Source organism: Podarcis raffonei, chromosome 2 (assembly GCF_027172205.1).
Source record: "Podarcis raffonei isolate rPodRaf1 chromosome 2, rPodRaf1.pri, whole genome shotgun sequence".
Lineage (NCBI taxonomy): Eukaryota > Metazoa > Chordata > Lepidosauria > Squamata > Lacertidae > Podarcis > Podarcis raffonei.
In genome coordinates, this window is record NC_070603.1 from 112,382,719 (window position 1) to 112,409,471 (window position 26,753).

Below are 26,753 nucleotides of genomic sequence, written 5' to 3' on the forward strand. Positions count from 1 at the left end.
CACGTGGGTGGTTTTTTAAATGCTCAGAGGAAATCTGATTGGTTCTTACGAACACTGTGTAAAAAGTTCTTTTGTGAATAAAACGAGGGTTGGAGAGAATTATTATTATTATACGCGCTCCTCCCAGAGTCTTGCTGGTCAAGCCTCGTGTGTATTTTATTAATCAGAGTTCAATTCTTCCTTGCTTTGAGAACGCTACACTCTATAAGTTCGCAGCATCTCCTCGCACGCTGGTGTTTCTGCCGAATCAATCCAAAGGTCTTTTCACGGCTGGCAGCCGCCATCTTCACTCAGTTCTGATGAAATCAAGTCTAAGCGTTGGGGCCTGTTCTTAGCGCAACCGTGACTGTAGCACATCATTTACAGTCGTTGCGATCATTATTATGATCATTATCCCATTGCCTGTCACGCAAATGTGTTCCAGAGCAATTACGAATTTAGTAAGATGCAAATAACGGCGAAACGCATCAAGGCCACTTGGAAAAACGAAAACAAAAAAACCTACAAATGCTCACCCATCGATACGTATAAAAAGCACAAATCCTACCCACCGTAGTACAAGGGAAATAGACCTCATATCTCAATACTTTAATGGCCAAAAGTTCTGAGTGCCTGCAAACAAGACTGTCGGTGCTACGCTGCGCTTCCAAGGAGACCATCGTGTATTGAGGTCTTTTCAGGTAACTTGACAACCTCCCTGACCTTGCAGTCCTAAGAAGGCAAGGGAGAAGAAAACAACAACATTGAAGGCCTATCAGACCACTGGCAGGGCACAACACCAGCTTGGTGGGTCGCTGGTTTCAGGTACAGCAGGCGGAAAACCAACAGGTGCAGTCTTGGCATGTGCCACAGGGAGGGGGAAAGCTTTACTTGTTGAGATACTAGAATTAAGGCAGAAGCTTTTTTTTTTTTTAAGTTCACACCTTTCATCCGTGCCGTAACAGCCTGGATTTTACACGAAAGCGCTACACAGCTCTTGGAATAAATTTCTAAGTTTATAGAACCTGTCATGTTTTGGGTGCTGAATTTACTTTCTTCTTCTTCGGATAGCACAGAGCGCTCGCTGCCCTGTCTTGCTAGCGTTTTGGGGGGACAAGGGAAGCTTCCAAAGGTTTCCTTTTTTTCCTTTTCCAGTCGCACCCCATTTGAGAAGAGACTGTGGAGAATGCAGCAAAGGGTCCCTTTGGGCAGAGTTCCCTTTGGAAACTTGCCACCTCGGCCTCTCGGAGCAGCAGTCATACAATAGGAAGGGTGAAAGTTGCTCGAAGTCTAAGCCTTTGTGTCTATCACAGCTTGAATGGCTAATGTGTCGTTATGGATATAGGTAGCCCCCGGGGCGTGGAGCAAGTTCAAGGGGCAAAACTCGGGCAGGCCACTGGCCACGTTGGCTTCGCTCATGGGGCGCTGGAAGGAAGACGAGGTCTCCAAGGGGCGGAAGGAGGTGGAGATGTGGCGCTTGTTGACTTGATCTAGGAGAGTGAAGGTGACCTGGGGGGGGGGGGCGGGAAGAGGGCAAAAGAAGGGATGTCTCTCAATTGCAAATTTCAATCCATTGTAACCATCACAGCTTCTGAGTGGTCTTTCATACGTCATTGGCAGTGTTAGATATATATGAGCTCGTTGCCAAATGGAACCTTAAATCACAACGGCATGTCTAGGCACCGTCCTCCATGGAGTTGTTTATTATTATTATTATTTTCATTTTTATACCGCTTTATATTTTAAGGGGGGGGGGAAATCTTAAAGCGGTTTGCAAAAACATTGAAACATCAAGCTTCTAGCTTCAGCGAAAATATTTCAGATCCTGCTCTAAAAACGCAGCAACATTAGAAAAGAAGCAATGATTTGATGTGCTATAAACATGCAACACCAGTTGGCGGCAGAGAGCAGGAAATTTTTAATACGCTTTTTTCCATAAGGTTTTTGTTTTGTTTTGTTTTGTTTTTTGTTTTGTTATAGCAATCTAATTCCCAACTTATTCATAGTGGTCGTCGTCGTCCCCCCCGCCCCGCCTGTGTGTAGATCCACATTTGGTGACATTTTGCTTTCCCCATATTTATTTACCGACTTAATTTATATAGCTGCCCCGTAGCAGAAGAACTCTGGGAAGCCAGTGAGGTGTAGTGGTTAGTGTTGGACTAGGACTTGGGAGATCAGGGTTCAAATCCCCACTCGGTCGGGAAGCTCACTTAACCTACCTCGCAGGATTTTTGTAGAGATTAACTGACATGGGGAATGAACCATGTATTACTTGAAGAGAGAAAGTGAAAAATGAACGCAGTAAATAAGACCTTCTGCTTACCTGCTTAAAAAAAATGGAGGCCAGCCCAAATGGAAATGTCGGTCGCCAGCCTGGCTTCCCGAGATCTCCACATGGTCGTAGCACCAGTCACAAAACACACCTAGCTAATTTCTAACACCGGTTGTTGGACTCCAACTCCCCTCAGCTCCAGTCAGGGATGATGGGAACTGGAGTCTAGCAATGCCTGGAAGTTTACAGGCTGCACACCGCTGCCTTATGGTTCTTATTCGACTCTCCTATACCCCCAGCAGGACCGTGTCCCAGAGGGACACAGGTGGCGCTGTGGGTTAAACCACAGAGCCTAGGACTTGCCGATCAAAAGGTCGGCGGTTTGAATCCCCGCGACAGGGTGAGCTCCCGTTGCTCGGTCCCTGCTCCTGCCAACCTAGCAGTTCGAAAGCACCTCAAAGTGCAAGTAGATAAATAGGTACCGCTCCAGCTGGAAGGTAAACGCCGTTTCCGTGCGCAGCTCTGGTTCGCCAGAAGCGGCTTAGTCATGCTGGCCACATGACCCAGAAGCTGTACGCCGGCTCCCTCGGCCAATAAAGCAAGATGAACGCTGCAATCCCAGAGTCAGCCACTACTGGACCTAATGGTCAGGGGTCCCTTTACTTTACCTTTATACCCCCAGCACAAAAGCCCCCGTACCTTGTGCCGGAAAGGCCACTTGAGATGGAAGTCATGTTCTCCTCTCATCAGAACGAGGAAAAGCGAGAGGTGGGTGCCTGCTCCGGCCCCGTCTCCGTTCAGGAACAGCTTGAGACAGAGCTTGTAACCGTAGCGGCTGGTATAAAACGCTTGGGGGCAAAAGGGAAGGAAACAGGTGGCGTCAGAAAGTTGGGTCTGGCATTGAAAGTCTACTCAATATTGATCCAGAGCAAATTCCAATGTGTATACAGTGGTACCTCGGGTTACATACGCTTCAGGTTACAGACTCTGCTAACCCAGAAATAGTGCTTCAGGTTAAGAACTTTGCTTCAGGATAAGAACAGAAATCGTGCTCCGGCGGCGCGGCACCAGCAGGAGGCCCCATGAGCTAAAGTGGTGCTTCAGGTTAAGAACAGTTTCAGGTTAAGAACGGATCTCCGGAACCAATTAAGTACTTAACCCGAGGTACCACTATAGTTGGCAGAGTAAAAACTGAAACACGTTGCAGGATTCCCCCAAAATACAGTGGTACCTCTGGATGCGAACGGGATCTGTTCTGGAGCCCCGTTCACATCCTGAAGCGAACACAACCCGCATCTGTGTGTCTGTGTGGGTCGCGATTCACCGCTTCTGCGCATGCGCGTGACATCATTTTGAGCGTCTGCGCATGCGTGAGCAGCGAAACCCGGAAGTAACGCGTTCCGTTACTTCCGGGTTACTGCGGGACACAACCCGTAAACGCTCAACCTGAAGCAACTTCAACCCAAGATAGGACTGTAGACCAGAGGAAATTAAATTTCATCCAGCAGAGCTTTACTGAAGGCAAATGAGCATAATGGTCACAAATCCGAAACATTCAGGATTGGCACTGCCCATAAGAAGAAGAAGAAGAAGAGTTTGGATTTGATATCCCGCCTTTCACTCCCCTTCAGGAGTCTCAAAGCGGCTAATATTATCCTTTCCCTTCCTCCCCCACAACTAACACTCTGTGAGGTGAGTGGGGCTGAGAGACTTCAAAGAAGTGTGACTAGCCTAAGGTCACCCAGCAGCTGCATGTGGAGGAGCGGGGAAGCGAACCCGGTTCCCCAGATTACGAGTCTACCGCTCTTAACCACTACACCATGCTGGCTCCCAGTTGAAATCCAGTTGCAGCAGACTTAACTTAAACTTACAATCTAAACCTTAACACTAAGCATGCTGCATGCTATGTACAGAACACCATACCAGAAGGAAGAGAGAGAGAAAGAAAGAAAGAGAAAGTGAAACCCAGGCTCCTTCTGGCCTCTTTTTATAGTCAGCATGACCTTGACAGAAGGGGTAGCAGAACCTGTTTAGGCCAGCTGTACTCAGCTTCTCTGACAGAATAACTCAGACATTGCGAGCCTTCTGCTTGTTTCTTTCACACAGGGAAGCTTCCAGAACCCTCTTGAATTAAGTAGAATAGGAAAGATCTCCACACATCAGATCAATACTTTCTGCACTAAGAAATGAAAACTGACAGGGTTACGGTACCTTAACCACTACACCACAGTTTAAAAACTGGTCCCTCTTCACAGGGAACGTTCTTACAAAACCAGAACCCCCCTTTGTGTTTCTTTCCTCTTTGCGCTTTCAGGTCAACTCACTGGGGGAGTACAGGGCATGCCTGTTTCCTGTTTGCACCTCCTGCAGTCTGAGTCCCATCTCGGGGACTTTCCAAAAGAAACACCCGTCGTACGTGGTTTGCTCCAAGACTTGGAGGCGGGATGCTAAGTTGCTGATCATCACATCCTTCAGGGTCAAGAGGGAGTCTTGTTGTTGAACCTGGAAGGAAATGAATGGAGAGCTGTAAAGAAGCTGCCGTCCATTTGAGTGGGAGGTGAACAGAACATAAAGCAAAAATGCTCACAGGGACATGGGAGGAGCTGCCTCAGACCATCTCAGTATTGTCCCAGACTTGGGTCTCCAGCTGTTTTTGGACTGCAGTTCCCATCATCCCTAGCTAGCAGGATCAGTGGTCAGGGATGATGGGAGTTGTAGTCCAAAAGCAGCTGCATGGCAGCAGTTCTCCAGCCCTAACTAGATTTGGTGGGCAAAATTTGTGCTCTGTCACTGAGCCCAAGGCTCTTCCTCAAAGTCTTTTGCATCAAATTATTCATACCTTCAGTAACAGAGGAATGGTGGAAACTGCCTAATGCAGTCATATCATTGTTTCATCTGGACCAGTGTTTTGCATAATAATAATAATAATAATAATAATAATAATAATAATAATGGCCCTGCGCTGCTCTATAAATTTCTGGAAACCGGACGTTTAAATAGCAGCATAGGAGTGTTTGCAAAAGGACTTCAAAGCACAGTGTCACCTGGTACCACTAAGGTGCCAGGTGATTGACAGGTGGGCAGCCCCACCCACCTGTCAAATTTGACCCTCCAGGCATGGGAAGATAAGGCTCCTCAGCCTGCTATGTAGCGGAGCTGCTTTGAGTGTTCCAGTAGTGCCCTTATAAATGCTAAGGAATAAACCCTACATAAATCTGGTGTGGAGTCCCTAAGGCGGTTGAATATGCACCTTGTACGTCTCCTGGCAACTCCTGCAGCCAAGCTGGGGCCAAAACTCTTGCTTTTCTTTCCTTTGGACCACATCAGCGAGGCTGAGAGCGGGGACTTGTCACCTGGCCAGTCCAGGACCTCTGTATGCACTGCCCAGGTTTGCGTTCCGAAAAGGTCACTTTGCTAACGCAGCTGTTTGCCTTCACCCCCGGAGACGCACTCCATTGTCTCCTAAGACAGATGGATGCCAACAAATGCTAAATAACAATGGATGTACCGTGCTATATTAGAAGCAAAAAAACTTGTTTTGATGAACTGGAAGAGCCTCAAAAAGATTCCATTGAGCACACGGATTGGTAACATGGACAGATTAGCTACATACGAACGAATTGCATGTTGACGCGAATTAAGACTGGATAAATATGAAGAAATCCGGAAGGAATATTTAAGCGATAAGGGGGATAGTGGTGGGAAGTGGGGGGGGGGGGGGGAGAGAGGTGGGAAAATATTGTTAAAAAGGTGTAGTCGTATGTATATCAATGTATTCAAATCTGAAATGTCAAATTGTGTTATTAGTTTTTGTTGTATGTGTCTTTTGCGGTTGTTGTTTGTATTGAAAAAATGATTAAATAAATTTAAAACAAAACAAAAAAAATGCTAAATAGCATTGCAGAAGGTCTGTTGTGGGGACAGGTGCATCCTTCCAGATATGGCCATATTCCAGTTTGCACCAGCATAGCCAGTGGTTAGGGAACAGGGGATTCATAGCCCAAGAAAATCTGCAGGCCCATAGGCTCCCCTTTCCTACTCCAGTGTTTCATGAGAGTGAATCCTAGTCTTTCCAAGCTGTGGTCTGCATGAGGCTGTCTCCTACCTTCTCCTCCAGGTAAAGGATCCTGGCCATGGCTTCTCCGAGGGCATTTGCAGGGGCCTCCTCTCTCCTGCCCAGCTCCCGACTCAAAACCGAGACGATGTTCTCCAAGGTCTTCTGCCGTGTTTCCAGCTCTCCCAGTTTCTGCTTGCACGGAAGGTCGGACTTTAGCCTCTCCCACAACTTGTCCAGACCCGATAACTGCTGCAAAGCCCCCAGCAGGTGAGAGTGCTGGGACGCCATGGCTCCACCTACCTGTTCGTCGGGAGCCTGCTGATATCGAAGGCTAACCTGCAGGAGAGCATCGCCCAGTGTCATTTTGTTGTTGTTTTTTTAAAGCATTTTTATTAAGCAATTTCAGCATAACAAAATATCAATCCACATAATCAATCACATTATTTCCCCCCCACCCAGGACTTCTCTCAGCCCCCCTCTCTGATTTCTTTGCACATATTGTTCTCTGCATATTATAAAATTGTACATATCCTTGCCTTATCTGTCCTGTGTTCAACTAATAAATTTGTGGGTGTTTATTCAAAACCTGCCAAGGAGTCCAAATCATTTTGTTGTCTTTTTAAGTAATTTGTAAAAAGTTCCCATTCTTCCTTGAAGTCACTGTTGTCCTTTTCACACAGTTTATATGTCAATTTGACCAATTCTGCATAACTCATCAATTTTTTTTGCCACTGTTCTTTCGTTGGGATTTCCTCATTCTTCCATCCTTGTGTTAACAAGACTCTTGCCGCTGTTGTAAATAAGTTCTTTATTTTTCTTGGGCTGGTCACACTTCTCTGAAGTCTCTCAGCCTCACTCACCTCACAGAGTGTTTGTTGTGGGGGAGGAAGGGAAAGGAGAATGTTAGCCGCTTTGAGACTCCTTAGGGTAGTGATAAAGTGGGATATCAAATCAAAACTCCTCCTCTTCTTCTTCTACCTACCTACCTATCTATCTACCTACCTACCTACCTATCATCTATTATCTCCTTAAGACCCACCATGTCAAAATGGGTGAGGAGCTCAATTCCTTTCTCCTTCAGGCATTCAGGTGAGGACATTTCACAGCTGAAAGGCAAGAAAGTAAAGAAAAGAAAGGTCAAGACCACTCCTGCCAACTCAGGCCTACATAGTCCAATATCCTGCTTCTCACAGTGGCCAACCTGATACTTTGAGCAAGACAGGAAGAAAATGCCCATCTCTTATAGTCTGACAGTATGGTGCCTCCGAGGCTCCACTTAGCTCTCGTGTCCATTGGCCAGGCCCGGCCTGCATCAGTAACTGGTGCGGTGGCAGCAGGGACAGCCCAAGACATTTTGTCACCTGAGGTGAACCAAAAAATGGCGTCCCACCTCTCTGCCAGGGAAGAAGGGGACAACCTCCCCTTCCCTCAGTGGAGTTAGGCTCCAGTCTTTTTTCTGGTTTGAAACTTGCCAGACCTGTAGTATGTTCCCATCAATATCATGGGTCACCACCTCTCTACTACCCGTGTTGCCAGTCGGTATCCTTCCAGGGCTCTTGGAAGTTACTTCCATTGTTATGTTTGTTTCAGAACTGGTTCGAGGTTTCCTTCTCAGATATAGACTGAGGCTTTGCCTTACTGTTCCTGCTTTGCCTTTCTCTTTACTGCCCCTTGAGGTGGATATATTTAAACCCTAGATGTCTTCCAAGCTAAACCCCTAGCACAGCTACTATACGGGGCTCAGATTTGGACTGGTAACCACCTTAGCACTTTGGAAGCTTTTCAATCAAAATCTCTAAGGCAGATTTTTTCCTGTACCGCCATGCGTCCCAAACGCATCATTGAGACTGGAGGCAAGTCTCCCTTCAGCAGAAGTATGGACTTGGCAAAGAACTCTTAATTTCTGGCTCTGCCTAAACTGAAATCCCCCCCCCCCGGTTTACTATCCCTAGTACTTCAAGACTCCCATAAAAGTGCCTGGCTTAAAACCGTCTATCAAAAACTCTTGTGTCCTATCCCCACAACACCTACTCACCATGGGCCCTACTAAAGCAAACAGTCTAACCGGTCAACGTCTAAAAGATACTGAGCATCAGAACAACCTGGCCACTATAAGGAAATTCTGCCCTTGGTATGTTCATTTTCCACCTCTCCATTCTGATTCTCTGGCCCCATATCTACACAAAATACAGACGTGCTTTTACACTTGCAAGACTGGATGTTTTGCCATCTGAGGGTCGTTTCCAAAAGATCCCGCCTGAGAAACGTCTTTGCCCCTGTGGAGACGGTAGCACCGAAACAGCGGCACACGTCCTCCTGTCTTGTACTCTCTACAAAGACCTGAGGAACGAGATCATCACCCCACTCGTACTAACCATCCCAGGGCGCTCAACCACTGCCACGATGTCCTTTTCTTCTATCAGATCAAAATGAGCAGATAACAGCAAAGGTTGCTAGGTTCGTAGCTGGGGCAATCAGAATAAGGGCCACTAACTGACGGCTGATTCAGGACTTTACATTGTGCTCTTATATCAAATTTCCTTTTCTGCGCACACTGTAATGTTTTACTGTTGCTATGGCCATTGGCTAATGCGAATAAAGTTTTATCTATCTATCAGTGGAGTTAGACTGCCGGCCGTGTTACCAGATTCCTTGCCGTTTAGCTGCTGCCAGAGGTTTTTACTGCCACAAGCGCAGTATAGGGTAGATCTCCTGCAAATGATTATAGCCATTTTGCATCCCCTCCCTGGCTCCCGCTATTGTGCCTGGGAGCCCCGCTTTGGGTTCCCCCTTGTTTTTAGTTACTCAGGCTGCAGTTCAAACATTCTGGGTTTCCCCCAACATTCCTGCCAGTCGTGCAAGGAGATCACAGTTTCTCCCCCCAGATGCAGCCGACGTTTATTCTACTCAGCTTTGTCACCAGATGACATCAAGTGTAGGGAATTTTTTTTCTGTGGTTAGGGGGGAGAGAGCCCCAGGGGAACCCCACTTCTGAGATGTGCAGGGGAGGGGAAGCAGTGGGTGGCTGGCTGGATGGAGGCAGCGGCAAAATGTAATTCCCCAGCTTTCAGGAAGAAGGAAAGACCTCATGTAAGCTGAGAATGGCACAGGCATTTTCCAGAGTGGGAAGGGGGAGAGTCGCTCAGACCACGTTTACGACCATAAATTTAAAGCGCTGTGATGCCTATTATTATTATTATTATTATTATTATTATTATTATTATTATTATTAATTTCATATACCATCCTATACCCGTAGGTCAAAGTTACAATATACGAAGCACAAAATACACAAACAAAATAACAAAAGCACAAAATGCATAATCAAAATAATAAAAGCACAAAATACAAGGTGAGTCTTTTAAAAGAAGTCCCGTGGAACATGTGTACTGTGTATCCATGGGGCCTCTTTTAATAACCAGAATAATCCAAGCACAATCAAAATAATCCAAACAATTAACCTACAGTGGTACCTCGGGTTAAGAACTTAATCCGTTCTGGAGGTCCGTAATTCGTTCTGGAGGTCCGTTCTTAACCTGAAACTGTTCTTAACCTGAGGTACTACTTTAGCTAATGGGGCCTCCCGCTGCCGCCGCGTGATTTCTGTTCTCATCCTGAAGCAAAGTTCTTCACCCGAGGTACTATTTCTGGGTTAGCGGAGTCTGTAACCTGAAGCGTCTGTAACCCGACGTACCACTGTATACACACACCAATAAACAACACACTCCCCAACAAAAGCCCCTAAACAATACTCCAGCCTACAAATACAAAAATCCAACTCACATATAATGTTTAACAATTTAAAACAACCCCGCTCTCCAAATAAAACAGCACCCACCCAAGTTAAAAAACCCATCGAACAGCTCCGCCCCCCCCCCGAATTCTGGGAGCTGTCATTTGTTAAAGGTGCTTTGAATTAGGAGACCTCCATTCCTCTCCCATTCCCAGAGCTTCCCATGAAGAGGAATTGAATGTTAAACCACTCTGGGAACACCCAGCCCTACGTGTTGTGAAAATGCTGGGGTTGAAACTTGCCCCCCTCCCACACTTAGTTCAACTCCTAGCTTCGCTCCAGACCGAAGTTTCCAGCTGCAGTCTTGTCACACGAGGATTCGAACAATCGACGTCATTCCTTTGAGCATGTGCGAAGTATTTTCTCTTTGCCACTGTGTAGCCACTGGGAGTTCTTTAACTGCTGGGCAAAAACATTCTTTCATTACCCAGGCTTTAGGCCCTTCATCCAAAGGATTTTAAAGTGTTTTGGGTCTCTTGGGGGTGGGACAGTTCTCATCAATTGCAATCCGTCCCAAATTTAGTTTTTGAGAAGGAGGAGGGAGGGGCAGAGCTGATCCTGCGGCCGTGCTCCCACCGAAAAGCTGTACAGTGGTACCTCGGGTTACAGACGCTTCAGGTTCCAGACTCCACTAACCCAGAAATAGTACCTCGGGTTAAGAACTTTACCTCAGGATGAGAACAGAAATCACGTGGCGGCAGTGGGTGCCCCCATTAGCTAAAGTGGTACCTCAGGTTAAGAACAGTTTCAGGTTAAGAACGGACCTCCAGAACGAATTAAGTTCTTAATCCGAGGTACCACTGTCTTTATCCATCATAAAATTTGAGGCTGTGTGCATGAGTTTCCCAGGCAGTCTCCCCATCCAGGCTCTGACCGGACACAAACCCCTTTAAGCTTCAGGGAGGCAGCTGTCACCAGCGCTGCTGGTGTAGTGGTATCATGCAAGATTCCCATTCTTGCGACCCGGGTTCGATTCCCGGGCGGCGCACAAAGCATTTTTCAGGTTTTTTTTGGGGGGGGGGACGACTAAGCAAGGTAGCTGTCATTGTGGGTCCTCAAACCCTCTTTATCCCACAGCTGAGCCATGCCACCAAAGGAAGTCTCTTGGGCCTTTGAGGGGCAGTAGGTCACTGGTAGGCAGACCTGTTTGGGGAGGTTTTTAATATTTAATGCTGTACTGTTTTAAACATTTGATTGGGAGCCGCCCAGAGTGGCTGGGGAAACTCAGCCAGATGGGCGGGATATAAATAATAAATTATTATTTTTATTATTATTATTATTACTACTACTACTACTACTACTACTACTGGTAGATCGTCTCCTTTGCATGCAGGTTCTATTCTTGAAATCTGCCACAGGCAGCTCAGTTGGCTGGAACATGGCGCTCATAATGCCAAGGTTGAAGGTTTGATCCTCATAGGGGAAAATTGTACATTTATCATATTTTTTACCTTGTTTTTAATACTCTGTTCGGAGCCACCCAGAGTGGCTGGGGAAATCCAGCCAGATGGTCGGAGTATGTATAAATAAATAAATAAATAAATAAATAAATAAATAAATAAAATAATAATTCCTGCCCTGCAGGGGGTAGGACTAGATGATCCTCAGGGTTGATTCCAACTCTACAATTCTGTGATTCTATGTCCCAGTAGGGCTGGGAGAGACTGCTGCTCAAAACCCCAGAGAACCACTAATACAGTGGTACCTCGGGTTAAGAACTTAATTCGTTCTGGAGGTCCGTTCTTAACCTGAAACTGTTCTTAACTTGAGGTACCACTTTAGCTAATGGGGCCACCCGCTGCTGCCACGTGATTTCTGTTCTCATCCTGAAGCAAAGTTCTTAACCCGAGGTACTATTTCTAGGTTAGCGGAGTCTGTAACCTGAAGCGTCTGTAACCCGAGGTACCACTGTATTTACGTAAGTGGAGGAGATGCTACAATCCTACATACACTCAGCGGAACCTGCCTCTGAGTAAGCATGCACAGGTTTTCATGTAATTACAGTATTTATTGGAGCACTTCTGTCCTACCTTTCTAAGGCAGAAGGAAATTCAAGGAGGCTTTCGAATGGAAATTCAAGGAGGCTTTCGAATTCAAGGAGGCTTTCGAATAGTACCCGAGGTACTATTTCTAGGTTAGCGGAGTCTGTAACCTGAAGCGTCTGTAACCTGAAGGTACCACTGTACAGCAGAAAATGCTGAGTTGATGGACCAATTGTCCCTAAGACACAGGCAGCTAAAAACTCCTGCCTTCCCCACCCCGCTTTCCATCAAGAACATAAGAAGACTGGATCAGGCCCAAGACCCCTTTGCTCCAGCATCCTTCTCCTCACAGTGGCCAACTAGATAAAATAAGAGAAGCATAGAATTGCTGAGTTGGAAGGGACCCCAGGGACCAGGATATTATAGCAAACTTTTTCAGCAGGGGGCCGGTCCACCGTCCCTCAGACCTTGTGGGGGGCCGGACTATATTTTGGAAAAAAATAATGAATGAATTCCTATGCCTCACAAATAACCCAGAGGTGCATTTTAAATAAAAGGACACATTCTACTCATGGAAAAACACACTGATTCCCGGACCGTCCATGGGCCGGATTTAGAAGGCGATTGGGCCGGATCCGGCCCCCGGGCCTTAGTTTGCCTACCCATGATCTAGTCCAACCCCCTGCAGTGCAGGAATCTTTTCCCCAAGACAGGGATCAAACTCACAACCCAGAGATTAAGAGCCTCTTTTTCTACTGGCTGAGCTATCTGAGGAAACCCGCAAGTGGGATTCAAGCACAAGACCCCTCTCCCTCGCCATGGTTTCCAGCAGAAGCCTGACTCCCACCGAGCATGAAGGCAGAGCATTGGCCATTGTGGCTATTAGCCACGGATAGACGTATCCTCCATGAATTCACCCAGTCTTCTTTTAAAGCCGTCCAAATTGGCGGCCATCGCTGCTTCTTGTGGCGGTGAGTTCCGTAGTTCCGACTATGTGACCCATGAAAAAGCGCTTTCTTTTATCTGCCCCGAATCTTTGAACCTTCAGCCTCGTTGGATGTTCACGAGGCCTAGCGTCGGGAAAGAGGGAGGGGGAAAAAACTCTGTATGCTTACACAATGCTAGAAACCTCTACAGCGGTTCTCAACCTGTGGGTCCCCAGATGTTGTTGGACTACAACTCCCATCATCCCTGAGCCTTGCTAGCTAGGTGTGATGGGAGTTGTAGTTCTTTTTTTAAAAAAATTTCTAATTCACAGATAATTCCTTTCCCCATCACCACCCACCACCCCTCACCCCACCTTTGCGTTAGACTTCCAGTCTACTCACCTGCAATTTCTTTCCACTTCTATTGGTACTTTCTTTCACACACCTTTAACCTAATTTCATGCTTCTTTTTCTGTTACACATTGTTATCCGTCTTATTTAGTATTTCAGTATTTAAAAGGGAACTTGTTTATTCTAATAGGAGTTCTGAGTTCCGGAAGGTGTTTAAAGGATACTTGCAAAACCATATTGAAAAATCGGGAATTGTAGTTCAACAACATCTGGGGACCCACAGGTTGAGAAAGGCTGTTAGCATGTCACCTGCCGCTTGCCTTTTCTGAGAAGTCACCCCTGCTGAAATCCATCCACCCTCCAGCCCTGAAAGCGATGTTGTATGTTGCCTTCCCCTCCTGCCACCAACCATGTACCTCATTGTCTTCCTGGGTCCTGCAGATGCCCGTCATGTGCCTCTCTCTTTCTGAAGCTTTCTGGCTTCCCATCTGAAAGCGGGACGAAGTTTTCCCCCTCCCTTGGATGTACCCAAGCAGAGTGGGCAGGGAAAGCTGATTGGTTGGCCGCGGAGGCCGTCACAGCCGCTGGGTGGGGGAATCCCAGAGCCGGGGAGGAAGGCCAAGGTAAGTCATCATGCCAAATCAAAATCAGAACTGAAAACAAAGAGCGCTTTCGATTTAACTTGCTCAGCCAGCTTCAGAAGGGTGGTAAGTAACTCGTTGGGGGAAAGCCACATGCGTTGCATGCCGAATTGCAGAATCACAGAGTTGGAGGGGACCCTGTGAGGTCATCCATTCCAACCCCCTGCAACTAACGCATCATCATCATCATCATCATATATTATTTACACCCCACCCATCTGGCTGGGTTTCCCCAGCCACTCTGGGTGGCTTTCAACAGAATATTAAAATACAATATTCTATTAAACATTAAAAGCTTCCCTAAACAGGGCTGCCTCCAGATGTCTTCTAAAAGTCGGGTAGATGTTTTTCTCTTTGACATCTGGCGGGAGGGTGTTCCACAGGGCGGGTGCCACTACCAAGAAGGCCCTCTTCCTGGTTCCCTGTAACCTAACTTCTCGCAGTGGGGGAACCGCCAGAAGGCCCTTGGCACTGGACCTCAGTGTCGGGCAGAACGATGGGGGTGGAGACGCTCCTTCAGGTATACTGGGCTGAGGCCATTTAGGGCTTTAAAGGTCAGCACCAACACTTTGAACTGTGCTCGGAAACATACTGGGAGCCAGTGTAGGTCTTTCAAGACCGGTTTATGTGGTCTTGGTGGCCGCTCCCGGTCACCAGTCTAGCTGCCGCATTCTGGATTAGTTGTAGTTTCCTGGTCACCTTCAAAGATAGCCCCATGTAGAGCGCATTGCAGTAGTCCAAGCGAGAGATAACCAGAGCATGCCCCAGTCTGGTGAGACAGTCTGCGGGCAGGTAGGGTCTCAGCCTGCGTACCAGATGGAGCTGGTAGACAGCTGCCCTGGACACAGAACTGACCTGTGCCTCCATGGACAACTGTGAGTCCAGAATGACTCCCAGGCTGCGCACCTGGTCCTTCAGGGGCACAGTTACCCCATTCAGGACCAGGGAGTCCCCCACACCTGCCTGCCTCCTGTCCCCCCAAAAACTGCTCCTTTTCCCAAGAGCATGTATAGAGTCCTTATGTAGGTTCTCTATTGGTCGGAGAAAATAACAGAGGCCAACCAGAGAATATTGAGAAGCAAAGCGGCTAGTAAGCTTGATCTTTATTAAACTGTTGCAACAAGGTGCTCACCCCACAGGAGGGAGGAGGGACCCAGAACATTGGTGTGCAAGCTCTTATACAGACTTTTGAAATTGCCCACCCTGTAGCCCAAGACCACCCCCTTGAAACATCATACATACATCACAGAAGGAGGCGGTCAATAGCAGAGGAGGCGGTCTACAGCAGAAATTCTGTCTGCCAGATACCTGATAATGGTCACTGATTGCACTTTCTGGGCAGTCTGGCCATTCTTTTGTGATGGTAAATATTCAGTTCCTGAATCTCTTACGCATATTGATAGTGTGCTCAGCTTAACAGATACTTGCCAGGCTGTATTAGAAAAGGGAGGTGTAAGCCCTCAGTTGGCAACCTTAAGTTTACTCACCCCCTCACCTGCCTGGGCCAGCTGTGAACCGGGTAAAATATAAATATCTCCAGGATCGAGAAGGAGGAAGGTGGGGAAAGTCCCTCAGGTCAGAAAAGCAGAAGCAGGAAGTGAGAAAAGGAAGCTTCGGTGGTAAATTTCAGGTGATCTTTCGTCCCTCATCTGTTGCCACGTTTGCTGTCATCATCGTATGACCTACTTGTCGACCAGAGGGACTCCTCGCCCCAGGACAACTGCAAATTTCCAGGCCCTGCTGAAACACACATGCCTACGTTCTGTGTTGAGCTGGGGGACGGGGAGGAAACTCTCAACCGCATGGAAAGAAAATCTTAAAGGGAGTCAAGAAACCCCCGTTGTGGTCATACATTGTGGTCAGCGATGAGTTACTTGTGGGCGGAAGGTGAACTTCTAGAGGAGATGCTGTAACCAGACAGCCTCAGCCCCTGATTCCTAAGCATCTAATAACAGCAACAAGAAGGGAGATTTTCCTCCCTCGAAAGCAGTGCTTCTTAACATGTTTTGGGTCATGGACTCCTTTGAGAATCTGGTGAAAGCTATGGACACACACACACACACACACACACACACTGCAAATAGATACTGTGATAAGAATTTTAAAGTCTTCTTCTTGTTGTTGTTTAGTCGTTTAGTCATGTCCGACTCTTCGTGACCCCCTGGACCAGAGCACGCCAGGCACTCCTGTCTTCCACTGCCTCCCGCAGTTTGGTCAGACGCATGCTGGTAGCTTCGAGAACACTGTCCAACCATCTCGTCCTCTGTCGTCCCCTTCTCCTTGTGCCCTCCATCTTTCCCAGCATCAGGGTCTTTTCCAGGGAGTCTTCTCTTCTCATGAGGTGGCCAAAGTATTGGGGCCTCAGCTTCAGGATCTGTCCTTCCAGTGAGCACTCAGGGCTGATTTCCTTCAGAATGGAGATGTTTGATCTTCTTGCAGTCCATGGGACTCTTGACATGAGCCAACAGTGTGACGCGGCAGCTAAAAAAGCCAATGCAATTCTGGGCTGCATCAATAGGAGTATAGCATCTAGATCAAGGGAAGTAATAGTGCCACTGTATTCTGCTCTGGTCAGACCTCACCTGGAGTACTGTGTCCAGTTCTGGGCACCACAGTTCAAGAAGGACATTGACAAACTGGAACGTGTCCAGAGGAGGGCAACCAAAATGGTCAAAGGCCTGGAAACGATGCCTTATGAGGAACGGCTAAGGGAGCTGGGCATGTTTAGCCTGGAGAAGAGGAGGTTAAGGGGTGATATGATAGCCATGTTCAAATATATAAAAGGATGTCACATAGAGGAGGGAGAAAGGTTGTTTTCTGCTGCTCCAGAGAAGCGGACACGGAGCAATGGATACAAACTACAAGAAAGAAGATTCCACCTAAACATTAGGAAGAACTTCCTGACAGTAAGAGCTGTTCGACAGTGGAATTTGCTGCCAAGGAGTGTGGTGGAGTCTCCTTCTTTGGAGGTCTTTAAGCAGAGGCTTGACAACCATATGGCAGGAGTGCTCTGATGGTGTTTCCTGCTTGGCAGGGGGTTGGACTCGATGGCCCTTGTGGTCTCTTCCAACTCTATGATTCTATGATTCTATGATTCTATGAGTCTCCTCCAGCACCATAATTCAATGTTCTGTGTGATGTTCTATTGTGCTTTTAATTCTGTTGGGAGCTGCCCAGAATGGCTGGGCGGGGTATAAATAAATTATTATTATTATTATTATTATTATTATTATTATTATTATTATTATTACTACAGTTATCTTAAAACATTTTTAAACAAACACACCCAGCTGCTATCACGGAAGACTTAAGAGGACATACAACTCAGGAATTTTGATCACCCCTCTCCTAAAAGAACAAAACAGACACCAGAAGCCCTGGACTCAGGTCTAGATACAATTTTATCCAGAGCCACCTAGTGGCCAAACAGTATAATTACACTATCCACTCACAGTCTGTTTTGGCAGCCTAGAGTCCTGTTTCCTCATAGAGCACCGTCCTGCCCTTCCTCTTTCTCATTCCCTCTGCTGTCGAGTTTTGCGGCCTCCCTCTTGCACGTTCTTGCCACAGTTCCTCTTGAGAAGCAGAAGCTGCCGTGCTGCGGAAAGGCACGGTTGGAGAACCCCCCTCTCCGTTTTCCCCCATGAAGCCCTTTCCTTTCTTAATTCTGGCCGCAACTGCCCTGGCTGTTTTGATGACAGATGCTCGCAGGGGTAAGCTGCAAACCCTTCCCAGGAAGGGGCGAGGAAACTTCGAGGCAGGAGACACCTTAGCTGATCCAGTGCTTTCAGTGGAGGCTGGAGAAGAGGTTAAAATTCCCTGCCAACTTCAGGGGCCCAAAGTGACTTGGTACTGGATTCCGCAGTACCCCATCTGTGCTGGCTTCAGACACAGAAGCAAGAAGGAAATATTCTCTACAAGTTCTGTTGGAGAAGACCAGGTGCTGCTGGAGCGGTTTCAATCGCGAGCAGAAAAGCAGGGAGAAAAGGGAGAGAGGAACTTGGTCCTCGTCCTCAAAAGCCTCTACATGAACGACTCGGGCACTTTCTACTGTTTCAACGGCAACAGAAATTCATCAAAGATCTCCATCTCCGTGGAGCCTGGTAAAAATGCTGGGAGGTTACATAGCAGTGTGGGTGCTGGATTTACATATAAGTTAACAAGCTATAGCTTAGGGCTCCACTCTCTCGTCCCCCCCCCCCCATTTCACTAATAATATACTTCTTCTTAATTGTATTTCAGTTCAACAATTACTTTGATAAAATCCATATTTTGTTATGTGCAAATGGCTTTAGATACCTCTTAGGTCCATAAATTACCATATAGCATATTGTTGTTGTTTAGTCATGTCCGACTCTTCGTGACCCCGTGGACCAGACCACGCTAGGCCCTCCTGTCTTCCACTGCCACCCGCAGTTTGGTCAGACTCATGCTGGTAGCTTCAAGAACACTGTCCAACCATCTCGTCCTCTGTCGTCCCCTTCTCCTTGTGCCCTCCATCTTTCCCAACATCAGGGTCTTTTCCAGGGAGTCTTCTCTTCTCATGAGGTGGCCAAAGTATTGGAGCCTCATTTTCAGGATCTGTCCTTCCAGTGAGCACTCAGGGCTGATTTCCTTCAGAATGGAGAGGTTTGATCTTCTTGCAGTCCATGGGACTCTCCAGAGTCTCCTCCAGCACCAGAATTCAAAAGGATCATATAGCATATATTCAACAACAACAACAACAAAATGACAATTTGTTGTTGAAAAAGGACATCAGCAAAGCTAACGGATAAGTGCCATGAAAAAGACAGTAGTGATTTTTTAAACAGAATGGGAACCTCTCATAAACTATCTCAGGGGTCAGCAAACTTTTCCAGCAGGGGGCCGGTCCACTGTCCCTCAGACCCAGCGGGGGGGGGGCGGACTATATTTTGAAGGGGGAAAATGAGCGAATTCCTATGCCCCACAAATCACCCAGAGGTGCATTTTAAATAAAAGCACCCATTCTACTCATGTAAAAACACACTGATTCCAGGACCGTCCACGGGCCGGATTTAGAAGGCGATTGGGCTGGATCCGGCCCCCGGGCCTTAGTTTGCCTACCAATGAACTATCTGCAGAAACAACTGAAAGAAATGGACTCGGTAGCAGGATTTGAATAAACATTCACAACTTTACTTAACAAAATGCCTGAAGAATAACATTTTAATAACATTTTGACAGGTAAGGAATAGCAGATTGTATCATTTAATGTAACAAACCAGAGGGGATGCGGAAGGAAATCAACAGGAAGGGGGGGGGCGGGAATGTAGAATGTATGTTTGGAAATGATTTTGATATTTGCTGTTAGAAAAGAAAACTAATAAAAATTATATACCAAAAAAGAAAAAGAACAGCTGGACACATAAAGAGCTCCATTACCTTCAGTAGCTTAGGGCCTCATCAAACCTAAATCCGGCCCTGGATGGGGCTTAGATGCACATAGGACAAATCCACATTAAACGCAGTGTTATACCGGTTTAACAGTTAATAATAATAATAATAATAATAATAATAATAATAATAATAATAAATTATATATACCTCGCCCATCTGGCTGAGTTTCCCCAGCCACTCTGGGCGGCTCCCAACAGAATATTAAAAACACGGTAAAACATCAAACATTAAATGCTTCCCTAAACAGGGCTGCCTTCAGATGTCTTCTAAAAGTCAGATAGTTGCTTATTTCCTTGATATCTGATGGGAGGGCGCCACCACCAAGAAGGCTTCTCTCAAAGAATCCTGGGAACTGTTACTTGTCAAAGGTGCTGAGGTTTGTTAGGAGACCCCTCCCAGAGCCACAATGCCCAGCACCCTGAACCCAAGACAGTTCCCAGGATTCCTTTGGGGAAGCCGTAAGTAATCATTAAAAGTGGAATAAGCTTTAAATTTGTGGTGTGGGTCCAACATGGCCTCAGATGATTTCAGACCCTCCAAGTCTCCCTATTTTCCAGGGACGGTCCTGGATTTACATAAGCCGTCCTGGTTTCTGATTTGATCACGAAATGTCCCATTTTTCCTTAGGACGTCCCTATTTTCATCACAGAAATGTTGGAGGGTATGGTGTTATGTGACCCACTGAGCCAAGGAAATAAGTAACTATACAACCTTTGGAAGACATCCGAAGGCAGCCCTGCATGGGGAAGTTTTTTTGAAAAAAATGTTTAATGTTTTTATATATGTTGGAAGCTGCCCAGAGTTGGCTGGGGCAAAATGAATTATCTGATGTCCAAGGAGGAGAGTAATTTGTAACACCATCAGAACATTGTGCTGGACAGAGAGATTTGAACCTCTCTGCTCACCCCAGTGTCATGTTAATTTGTTTTCTTTTTCCCAACACTGCCACAATGGGGGCATGGAAGGAAATGCAATCAGGACCTCGAACTGTAGAGTACCGTATTTTTGCTCTATAAGACTCACTTTTTCCCTCCTAAAAAGTAAGAGGAAATGTGTGTGCGTCTTATGGAGCGAATGCAGGCTGCGCAGCTATCCCAGAAGCCAGAACAGCAAGAGGGATCGCTGCTTTCACTGCGCAGTGATCCCTCTTGCTGTTCTGGCTTCTGAGATTCAGAATTTTTTCCCCTTGTTTTCCTCCTCCAAAAACTAGGTGTGTCTTGTGGTCTGGTGGGTCTTATAGAGCGAAAAATACGGTAATTGGGATGAAAGAACCGTAGTCTCTGTTAGAGGAATAGCATAGGAGGAAATCCGGTCACGGGAAGAACTGACGTTAGCTCCCCAGGCCTTATCGTTCTTATCCATTCGTTCATTTATGTCAGATAAAGAAAATGGAATTCGTGTCAGACCTTCTACCACACCCCCTCGACACCATGGTTCGGTAACCCTCTCCTGTAATCCCTGTAAGGACCAGAGAAGGGATAAATCTGATGGCAACACGAAGATCACATGGACCCAAAATGGCCTGCCAGTTTCCAACAATAGTACAGATATCCTGGTATTAAGGAACGTCATAACAATAGAACGTTTTTCTAGCCGCTATTATGGTCTCTGGAGCTGTTCTGCCTGTCAGAATGGCTACTGTTTGGAAGGCAATTTAGAAAATCCAAGAATGGAGGATGACACACCATCTGAGCCAAACCCTCATCTGGAAGGTGAGTGTCGAGTTTGGCAAAGGCTTGTAGACATTTTAGCTACGATAAACAGGCCCAGTTCTTCCATAAGTGTTCATTCCAAGGTTTCTTCTAACTCCATCATTCAGTCATTCCTTGATGGCTGCAAGCTGAATGTGTGGACCGACTCTCAACTGAGAAGCTTGACCTTTCAGTGTTGATGTGATGTTGTAATAATAATAATAATAATAATAATAATAATAATAATAATTAATAATAATAATAATAATTTATTTATACCCAGCCCATCTGGCTGGGTTTCCCCAGCCACTCTGGGGGGCTCCCAACAGAATATTAAAAACACGATAAAATATCTAACATTAAAAACTTCCCTAAACAGTGCTGCTTTCAGATTCAGATGTCTTCTAAATGTCAGATACTTATTTCTTTGACATCTGATGGGAGGGCGTTCCACAGGGCGGGTGCCATTACCAAGAAGGCCCTGTGCCTGCTTCCCTGTGACCTCACTTCTCGCAGTGAGGGAACCACCAGAAGGCCCTCGGAGCTGGACCTCAGTGCCCGGGCTGAACGATGGGGGTGGAGACGCTCCTTCAGGTATACTGGTCCGAGGCCGTGTAAGAGACCTATTATTGTATCTTTTATCTGTGATGGCTTATTCATACGTACAAATCACCACCCCATCATACAAGGAACATGCATGTCTGCTACAGCCCATAGATGACAAGGCACCACTTAAAACAAGAAACAAAGACAGGGTTTTTGTACCTTAAAGGATGCATTACCTTACTGTATTGTAATAGCTTAGGGCCCTCATATTTATGGGACCAACTCTCCTGGTATGCCCCGCAGCGGAACTTAAGGTCCATGAATAACCATAGTTTAGAGGTTCCAGGCCTTAAGGAAGTCAGAGTATCCTCCACCAGGGCCAGGGCCTTCTCAGTGATGGCTCTGAACTGGTGGAATGCTCTGTCCCATGAGACTAGGTCCCTGCAGGATTTAAGTTCCTTCTGCTGGGCCTGTAAGATAGAGCTATTCCGCCTGGCTTTCAATTTGAACTTAGCCTGATATTTTATTCCCCTTCCTTCCCTCCCTCTCCCCTTTTTATGAAGATTGCCCGCTCTGGGATCCCACAGCTAATTCTCCCCTGGTCTCCTCGCTGGCCCAAGTAGGACTAATTTAGCCAGCTAGCCCGGGTGATCATCTAATGTTTATTGGATGGATTTCCCCCCTAAATTGATTTTTGAATTCTGAGTTTATTGTTATTCACGTTTTATACTGTATTTTATGCTGTTTTTTTGTTGCATCAATTAAGTGTTTTAAATTTGTTGTTAGCCGCCCTGAGCCCAGTTTTCTGAACTGGGAAGAACAGGGTATAAATAAAAAAATATTATTTATTATTATTAATAGGAGCTGCTTTTCCCACCATGGAGATACATTTACAACAGGGGTGGGGGGTGGGGGACTTTGGCCCTCCAGGTATATCTGAACTACAACTCCCATCAGCCTTAGCAAGCATAGCCAATGGCCAGGATTAGGGGGAGTTAAACACCCAGAGAACCAAAGACTCCACACACCTCAGAAGTAAGCCGAAGGGTTGTTTTTGCTCAGCTTTGAAAAAGAAATTTTTGATAGGGGATGGAATAATAAAAGCAGATCAGAGATTATTTATGTATGCTATGACTGCCGCCAGAATTTTAGTAGCCCCAAAATGGAAAACTCAGGAAATACCAACATTAGCGGAGTGGCAGACAAAAATGGTTGAATATGTAGAATTAGCAAAACTGACCCACAAGATCCATCAGCAAGAGGAATCAAAGTTCAAAAATGAATGGAGTAAATTTGTTGAGCATATAGGTGGTAATAACTGTAGAAGTTTAAAGACGGTAGTAGGATTAAAATTAATTTTGTGATGTGTATAGGATGCTACGAAGAATCTGCGAAAAAAAGAGAAAATTCAATATGAAAGCCTGTTGGAGGGAGGGAGGGAAGTCCGCACGCGGTAGAGCGTTTAGAAAACAAGTGGACACATGACTGCTGAATTTTAGAGTATTTATTTTGTTTGTCTATGTTAAAGAAAAGTCAATAAAAAGCATTTGAAAATAAATAAATAAATCTTTGCATTCAGGAGAAAGGGCAGGTGGGGAGGGGAATTTTTGGGTGGGAGTCCCCTTTGTATGTAAAGGTGCCCCACCCCATCTTCCTCCTGCCCAATGAGGTGTTTGCATTTCTAAGCTGGTTGTCGTTTCCCACCCCCCCACCCCCAATGATGTAGGGAATATGGCTGACCCGCGTATAATTGGGGGCTGCGTAGCTGGACTCCTTGCTCTCGTCTTGGTGGGAGTTGTCGTATTCCTCATCTGCAGGAATCGTCGCTCACACAGCATCAGGTACCGAAATTGGAGTGGTTTTTTTATGTATGTCACTTAGACTGGAGTTTCCAGTCCATGCAATCATCCGTTTGCGCCTGCAAAATACTGGTTTCTGAAAGGATTCAATATGTCTCCACACAAGCATGAAGTTGTAACATACATTTATATTCTGATACAATCAGACCAACAGCGCCACCTAGAGATGCTGAGGTTTGATACTCCTTAGAAGAACTTCTGAATAGGCAAATATCCTTGGTTTTATTTCTGAATCAACATTCCAAGTTTGATCTTTCTATTTTTGCAATGACCCAAGTGGACTGAAACGGATAGCTTTTATGTAATGGAAATTTAGCACTAAAGTGGAAGCATTCTCAGAAATCCCGAGGTTTTTCCCCCTAGTTCATTTACATCAGAGATGGAATTTTTCTCACTATTGGTCCTTGGGCTTGCCAGTCGGAAGGTCGCGGTTTGAATCCCTGTGACGGGGTGAGCTCCCGTTGTTCTGTCCCAGCTCCTGCCAACCTAGCAGTTCGAAAGCACGCCAAAAAGTGCAAGTAGATAAATAGGTACTGCTCCAGCAGGAAGGTCAACAGAAGGTCTGGTTTTGCCAGAAGCAGCTTAGTCATCCTGGCCACATGACCTGGAAAAACTGTCTGCGGACAAACGTCGGCTCCCTTGGCCAGTAAAGTGAGATGAGCGCCGCAACCCCAAAGTCATTCACGGCTGGACTTAACTGTCAGGGGTCCTTTACCTTTACCTTTCAAAATCCAACTCTGTTAAGTGACCAACTTTATCACTCTCTCAGAGTCCAATAAATATGTGCTCTGTCACCCCAGAACTTTGGTCTCCTTGGAACTTGGGGTCATATCCAGTGCTACTCATACATAGAATATACCCATTGAAGGCAATGGACGCAACTGACTTAGGTTTATTGATTTCAATGGGTCCCCTGGATACAACCCCTGGTCTCCAACCAGATGCTGTGGACTTACACTAACTCAGGATCTCTGCCCTGTCACCACATGCTCTGAAAGCCATGACTCGGCTCAAGCATCTAAAATGTAACCAGCCAATCTTGAACTAGCATTCCACGAGGCTCTGGAAACAACAGCTGCACAACCAAGCCACAAAGTTGGAGCTGTATGGACAGAGTCTCAATTTACCGTGTCTTATCAGAAGTGTGTTGTTGTTGGTGATACAAAATGCCCACTCAAACACAGCACATTTCTCCTGTCCGAATGAACAGTGTGAATAGCATATGCGCAGAAAGCATTTCTCTGTCATTCTTTTAATCCCCAGTGAGACTACGAAGGGGAAGGAGATGCAAGGGAGCAAGGACCCAGATGGTGAGTTGTAGGGCTTTTGTCCTACTTATGGCTCTTTTTCAATTGTTGCATGAGGATGATGGGAGTTGGAGTCCAACGCCCAAGGCTGTGGTTTCACTCTCCCTGTCTTATGCCCTTCTTTCGATCCCAGGACCAGAAGGATCTTCAAAGAGAAGAGAAGAAGCAGAACCTGGAATGGAAGTAGAACCTGGAACGGAAGACCCCACCTATATGGAGGTAACTTCTAATTGGGTAACTTCTCCTGTTCCTACTGAGGATAACCGGGGGCCTGATCCTATTGTTATAGGAGTTGGGGGCTGGTATGGGTAAAGGCTTAATAAAGACTGGACATAGGAGATCAGGGTTCAAATCCCCGATAAGTCATGAAGCTCACTGGGTGAACTTTTTAAAAATAAAGTAATAATAATACAAATAAAAATGAGACCATTATTTATCATAACTATCCAACTTTCCCCCCAAAAAACCCCAAACCACTTCTTGAGATGGTGTGACTCCTTTCTACAAATTCCACAAATATCTTCCCAATTTCCTCAAAGTCATTTCTCTTCCATATTCCCCTTCGTACTTTGATAGCGCTCGTGAATTTATCATTAATCACTGTATCTCACACTTCTTTATATACCATTCCATGGGTGACCTTGAGCCGTTTGGGCCAACCTCATGCTTTTGGCCTAAATTACCTCACAGGGTTTTTTTGGGGACGGGAAAGATGCATGTACATGTCACTTGATCTCAGAGGAAAGGTAGGATATTAAATAAATAAATATGGAAAGTTCGGCTTGCAGGCTTCCCACTGGCACCCGGCTGACCCTTGTGGTCAAAAGGATACTGGACAAGATGCGTCTTTGGTCTGATCTAGCCAGGCTGTTCTTAAAACTATCTGTTTATTATCTTTTCTCTTTCCCTACCCAATACCATCCAGGCAGCCGATCGAATCGAATACTCAGCTCTAGAGTTCAGAGAGGCTGGAGGGTGCCAGACTAAGATGGATAACGGGATGCCAGCCGTCGTATACGCCGAAATACCCAAGAGCAACTTAACCAAGAGGGTTGGCTAGTTGCTGCTGCCACTGCGCATCTCAAGGATCGCGAACAGAAACAATTCCTTCTGACGAACTTAGGAATTTCTGCAAACGTTTTAACAGCCCAGGATACCAGGAAAGCTTGATAGGACACCGTCTGAAGAAGTATGAGCAGGAAGTGTTAGCAGCTGTGAACTATTGGGGTCAGAGAAGGCGGAAGAGTGGCAGCCGTTTGAAAGGAAATTTCCTGCCTTTGGATTACAAAATATTAGAAACCACGCACACTGCAATACAATTCCGTCTCCTGTGACCTTTGATTTTCATTTTATAATACCAGTTTCTCAATATTCCAGCTCAGCACAAAATGGCAGAAGTAATGATAATGATGGTAATCAGTGCTTTCCCCCCTAGAAATATAGGTGCTGGTACGCACCATGAAGTTGTTAACAGTAAGTGCCACACTTTTTAGCAACAACAAAAAAGAGGGGCCGGTATTGCGTACCCTTGATGGGGAAAAGCACTAATAGTAATACAGTGGTACTTCAGGTTAAGAACTTAATTTGTTCTGGAGGTCCGTTCTTAACCTGAGGTACCACTTTAGCTAATGGGGCCTCCCGCTGCCACCACGCGATTTCTGTTCTCATCCTGAGGTAAAGTTCTTAACCTGAGGTACTATTTCTGGGTTAGCGGAGTCTGTAACCTAAAGCATTTGTAGCCCGAGGTACCACTGTAATAATGATAACTGCTGCTCTAAGTCCAGCAAGGATTTGGAGTTTATCGCACAAAAGGCTGCTTCTTCCTTTCCTTCCTTGCTTGCAGGGGCAATTTTTTATTTTTTAATGCAGCTGCTTTGTGTAAGAACTCTTCCTTTAATTTTTTTTTTTAAAAAACAAAACACACCACTGGG

The 26,753-nt window shown here is 46.1% G+C and overlaps 2 protein-coding genes and 1 non-coding gene across 4 annotated transcripts; 2 read left to right on the plus strand and 1 right to left on the minus strand.

The window, feature by feature from the left end:
* Positions 1–71: 71 nt before the first annotated feature.
* LOC128409107 (TNF receptor-associated factor 1-like) lies at positions 72–13,906 on the minus strand. 2 transcript variants are annotated; one of them, XM_053379333.1, is made up of 6 exons: positions 13,777–13,906; positions 7,348–7,414; positions 6,357–6,644; positions 4,576–4,753; positions 2,951–3,099; positions 72–1,488 (listed from the first exon to the last, which is right to left on the minus strand). In XM_053379333.1, the coding sequence occupies exons 1-6, from the start codon at positions 13,779–13,781 to the stop codon at positions 1,270–1,272; spliced, it is 906 nt and encodes a 301-aa protein (XP_053235308.1). In that variant the 5' UTR covers positions 13,782–13,906; the 3' UTR covers positions 72–1,269. The 2 variants fall into 2 exon arrangements, with proteins under 2 accessions (XP_053235308.1, XP_053235307.1); XM_053379332.1 differs by lacking the exon at positions 13,777–13,906 and having other exon boundaries at positions 7,348–7,583.
* On the plus strand, positions 11,019–11,089 carry TRNAG-CCC (transfer RNA glycine (anticodon CCC)). The gene has a single exon. It is a non-coding gene; the product is annotated as a tRNA-Gly (tRNA).
* A 3,652-nt stretch (positions 13,907–17,558) lies between the features above and the next one.
* Positions 17,559–26,150, plus strand: LOC128409097 (uncharacterized). Its single transcript, XM_053379311.1, has 6 exons — positions 17,559–18,104; positions 20,799–21,131; positions 23,383–23,497; positions 24,779–24,825; positions 24,956–25,041; positions 25,748–26,150. Exons 1-6 carry the CDS (start codon positions 17,645–17,647, stop codon positions 25,880–25,882), a joined length of 1,176 nt encoding a protein of 391 aa, XP_053235286.1. The 5' UTR covers positions 17,559–17,644; the 3' UTR covers positions 25,883–26,150.
* The last annotated feature ends 603 nt before the right edge of the window (positions 26,151–26,753 follow it).

Bases quoted from the DNA above. Each gene is read 5' to 3' on its own strand.
- LOC128409107 (XM_053379332.1), bottom strand. From the start codon at position 7,545: ATGGGCATTTTCTTCCTGTCTTGCTCAAAGTATCAGGTTGGCCACTGT. The intron at 4,754-6,356 runs GTAGGAGACAGC...ATTTCCTTCCAG, and splicing joins TCCTTTACCTGGAGGAGAAG to GTTCAACAACAAGACTCCCT. The intron at 3,100-4,575 runs GTGAGTTGACCT...TTTGCCCCCAAG, and splicing joins GCATGCCCTGTACTCCCCCA to CGTTTTATACCAGCCGCTAC.
- LOC128409097 (XM_053379311.1), top strand. From the start codon at position 17,645: ATGAAGCCCTTTCCTTTCTTAATTCTGGCCGCAACTGCCCTGGCTGTT. The intron at 24,826-24,955 runs GTGAGTTGTAGG...TTTCGATCCCAG, and splicing joins AGGGAGCAAGGACCCAGATG to GACCAGAAGGATCTTCAAAG. The intron at 25,042-25,747 runs GTAACTTCTAAT...AATACCATCCAG, and splicing joins AAGACCCCACCTATATGGAG to GCAGCCGATCGAATCGAATA.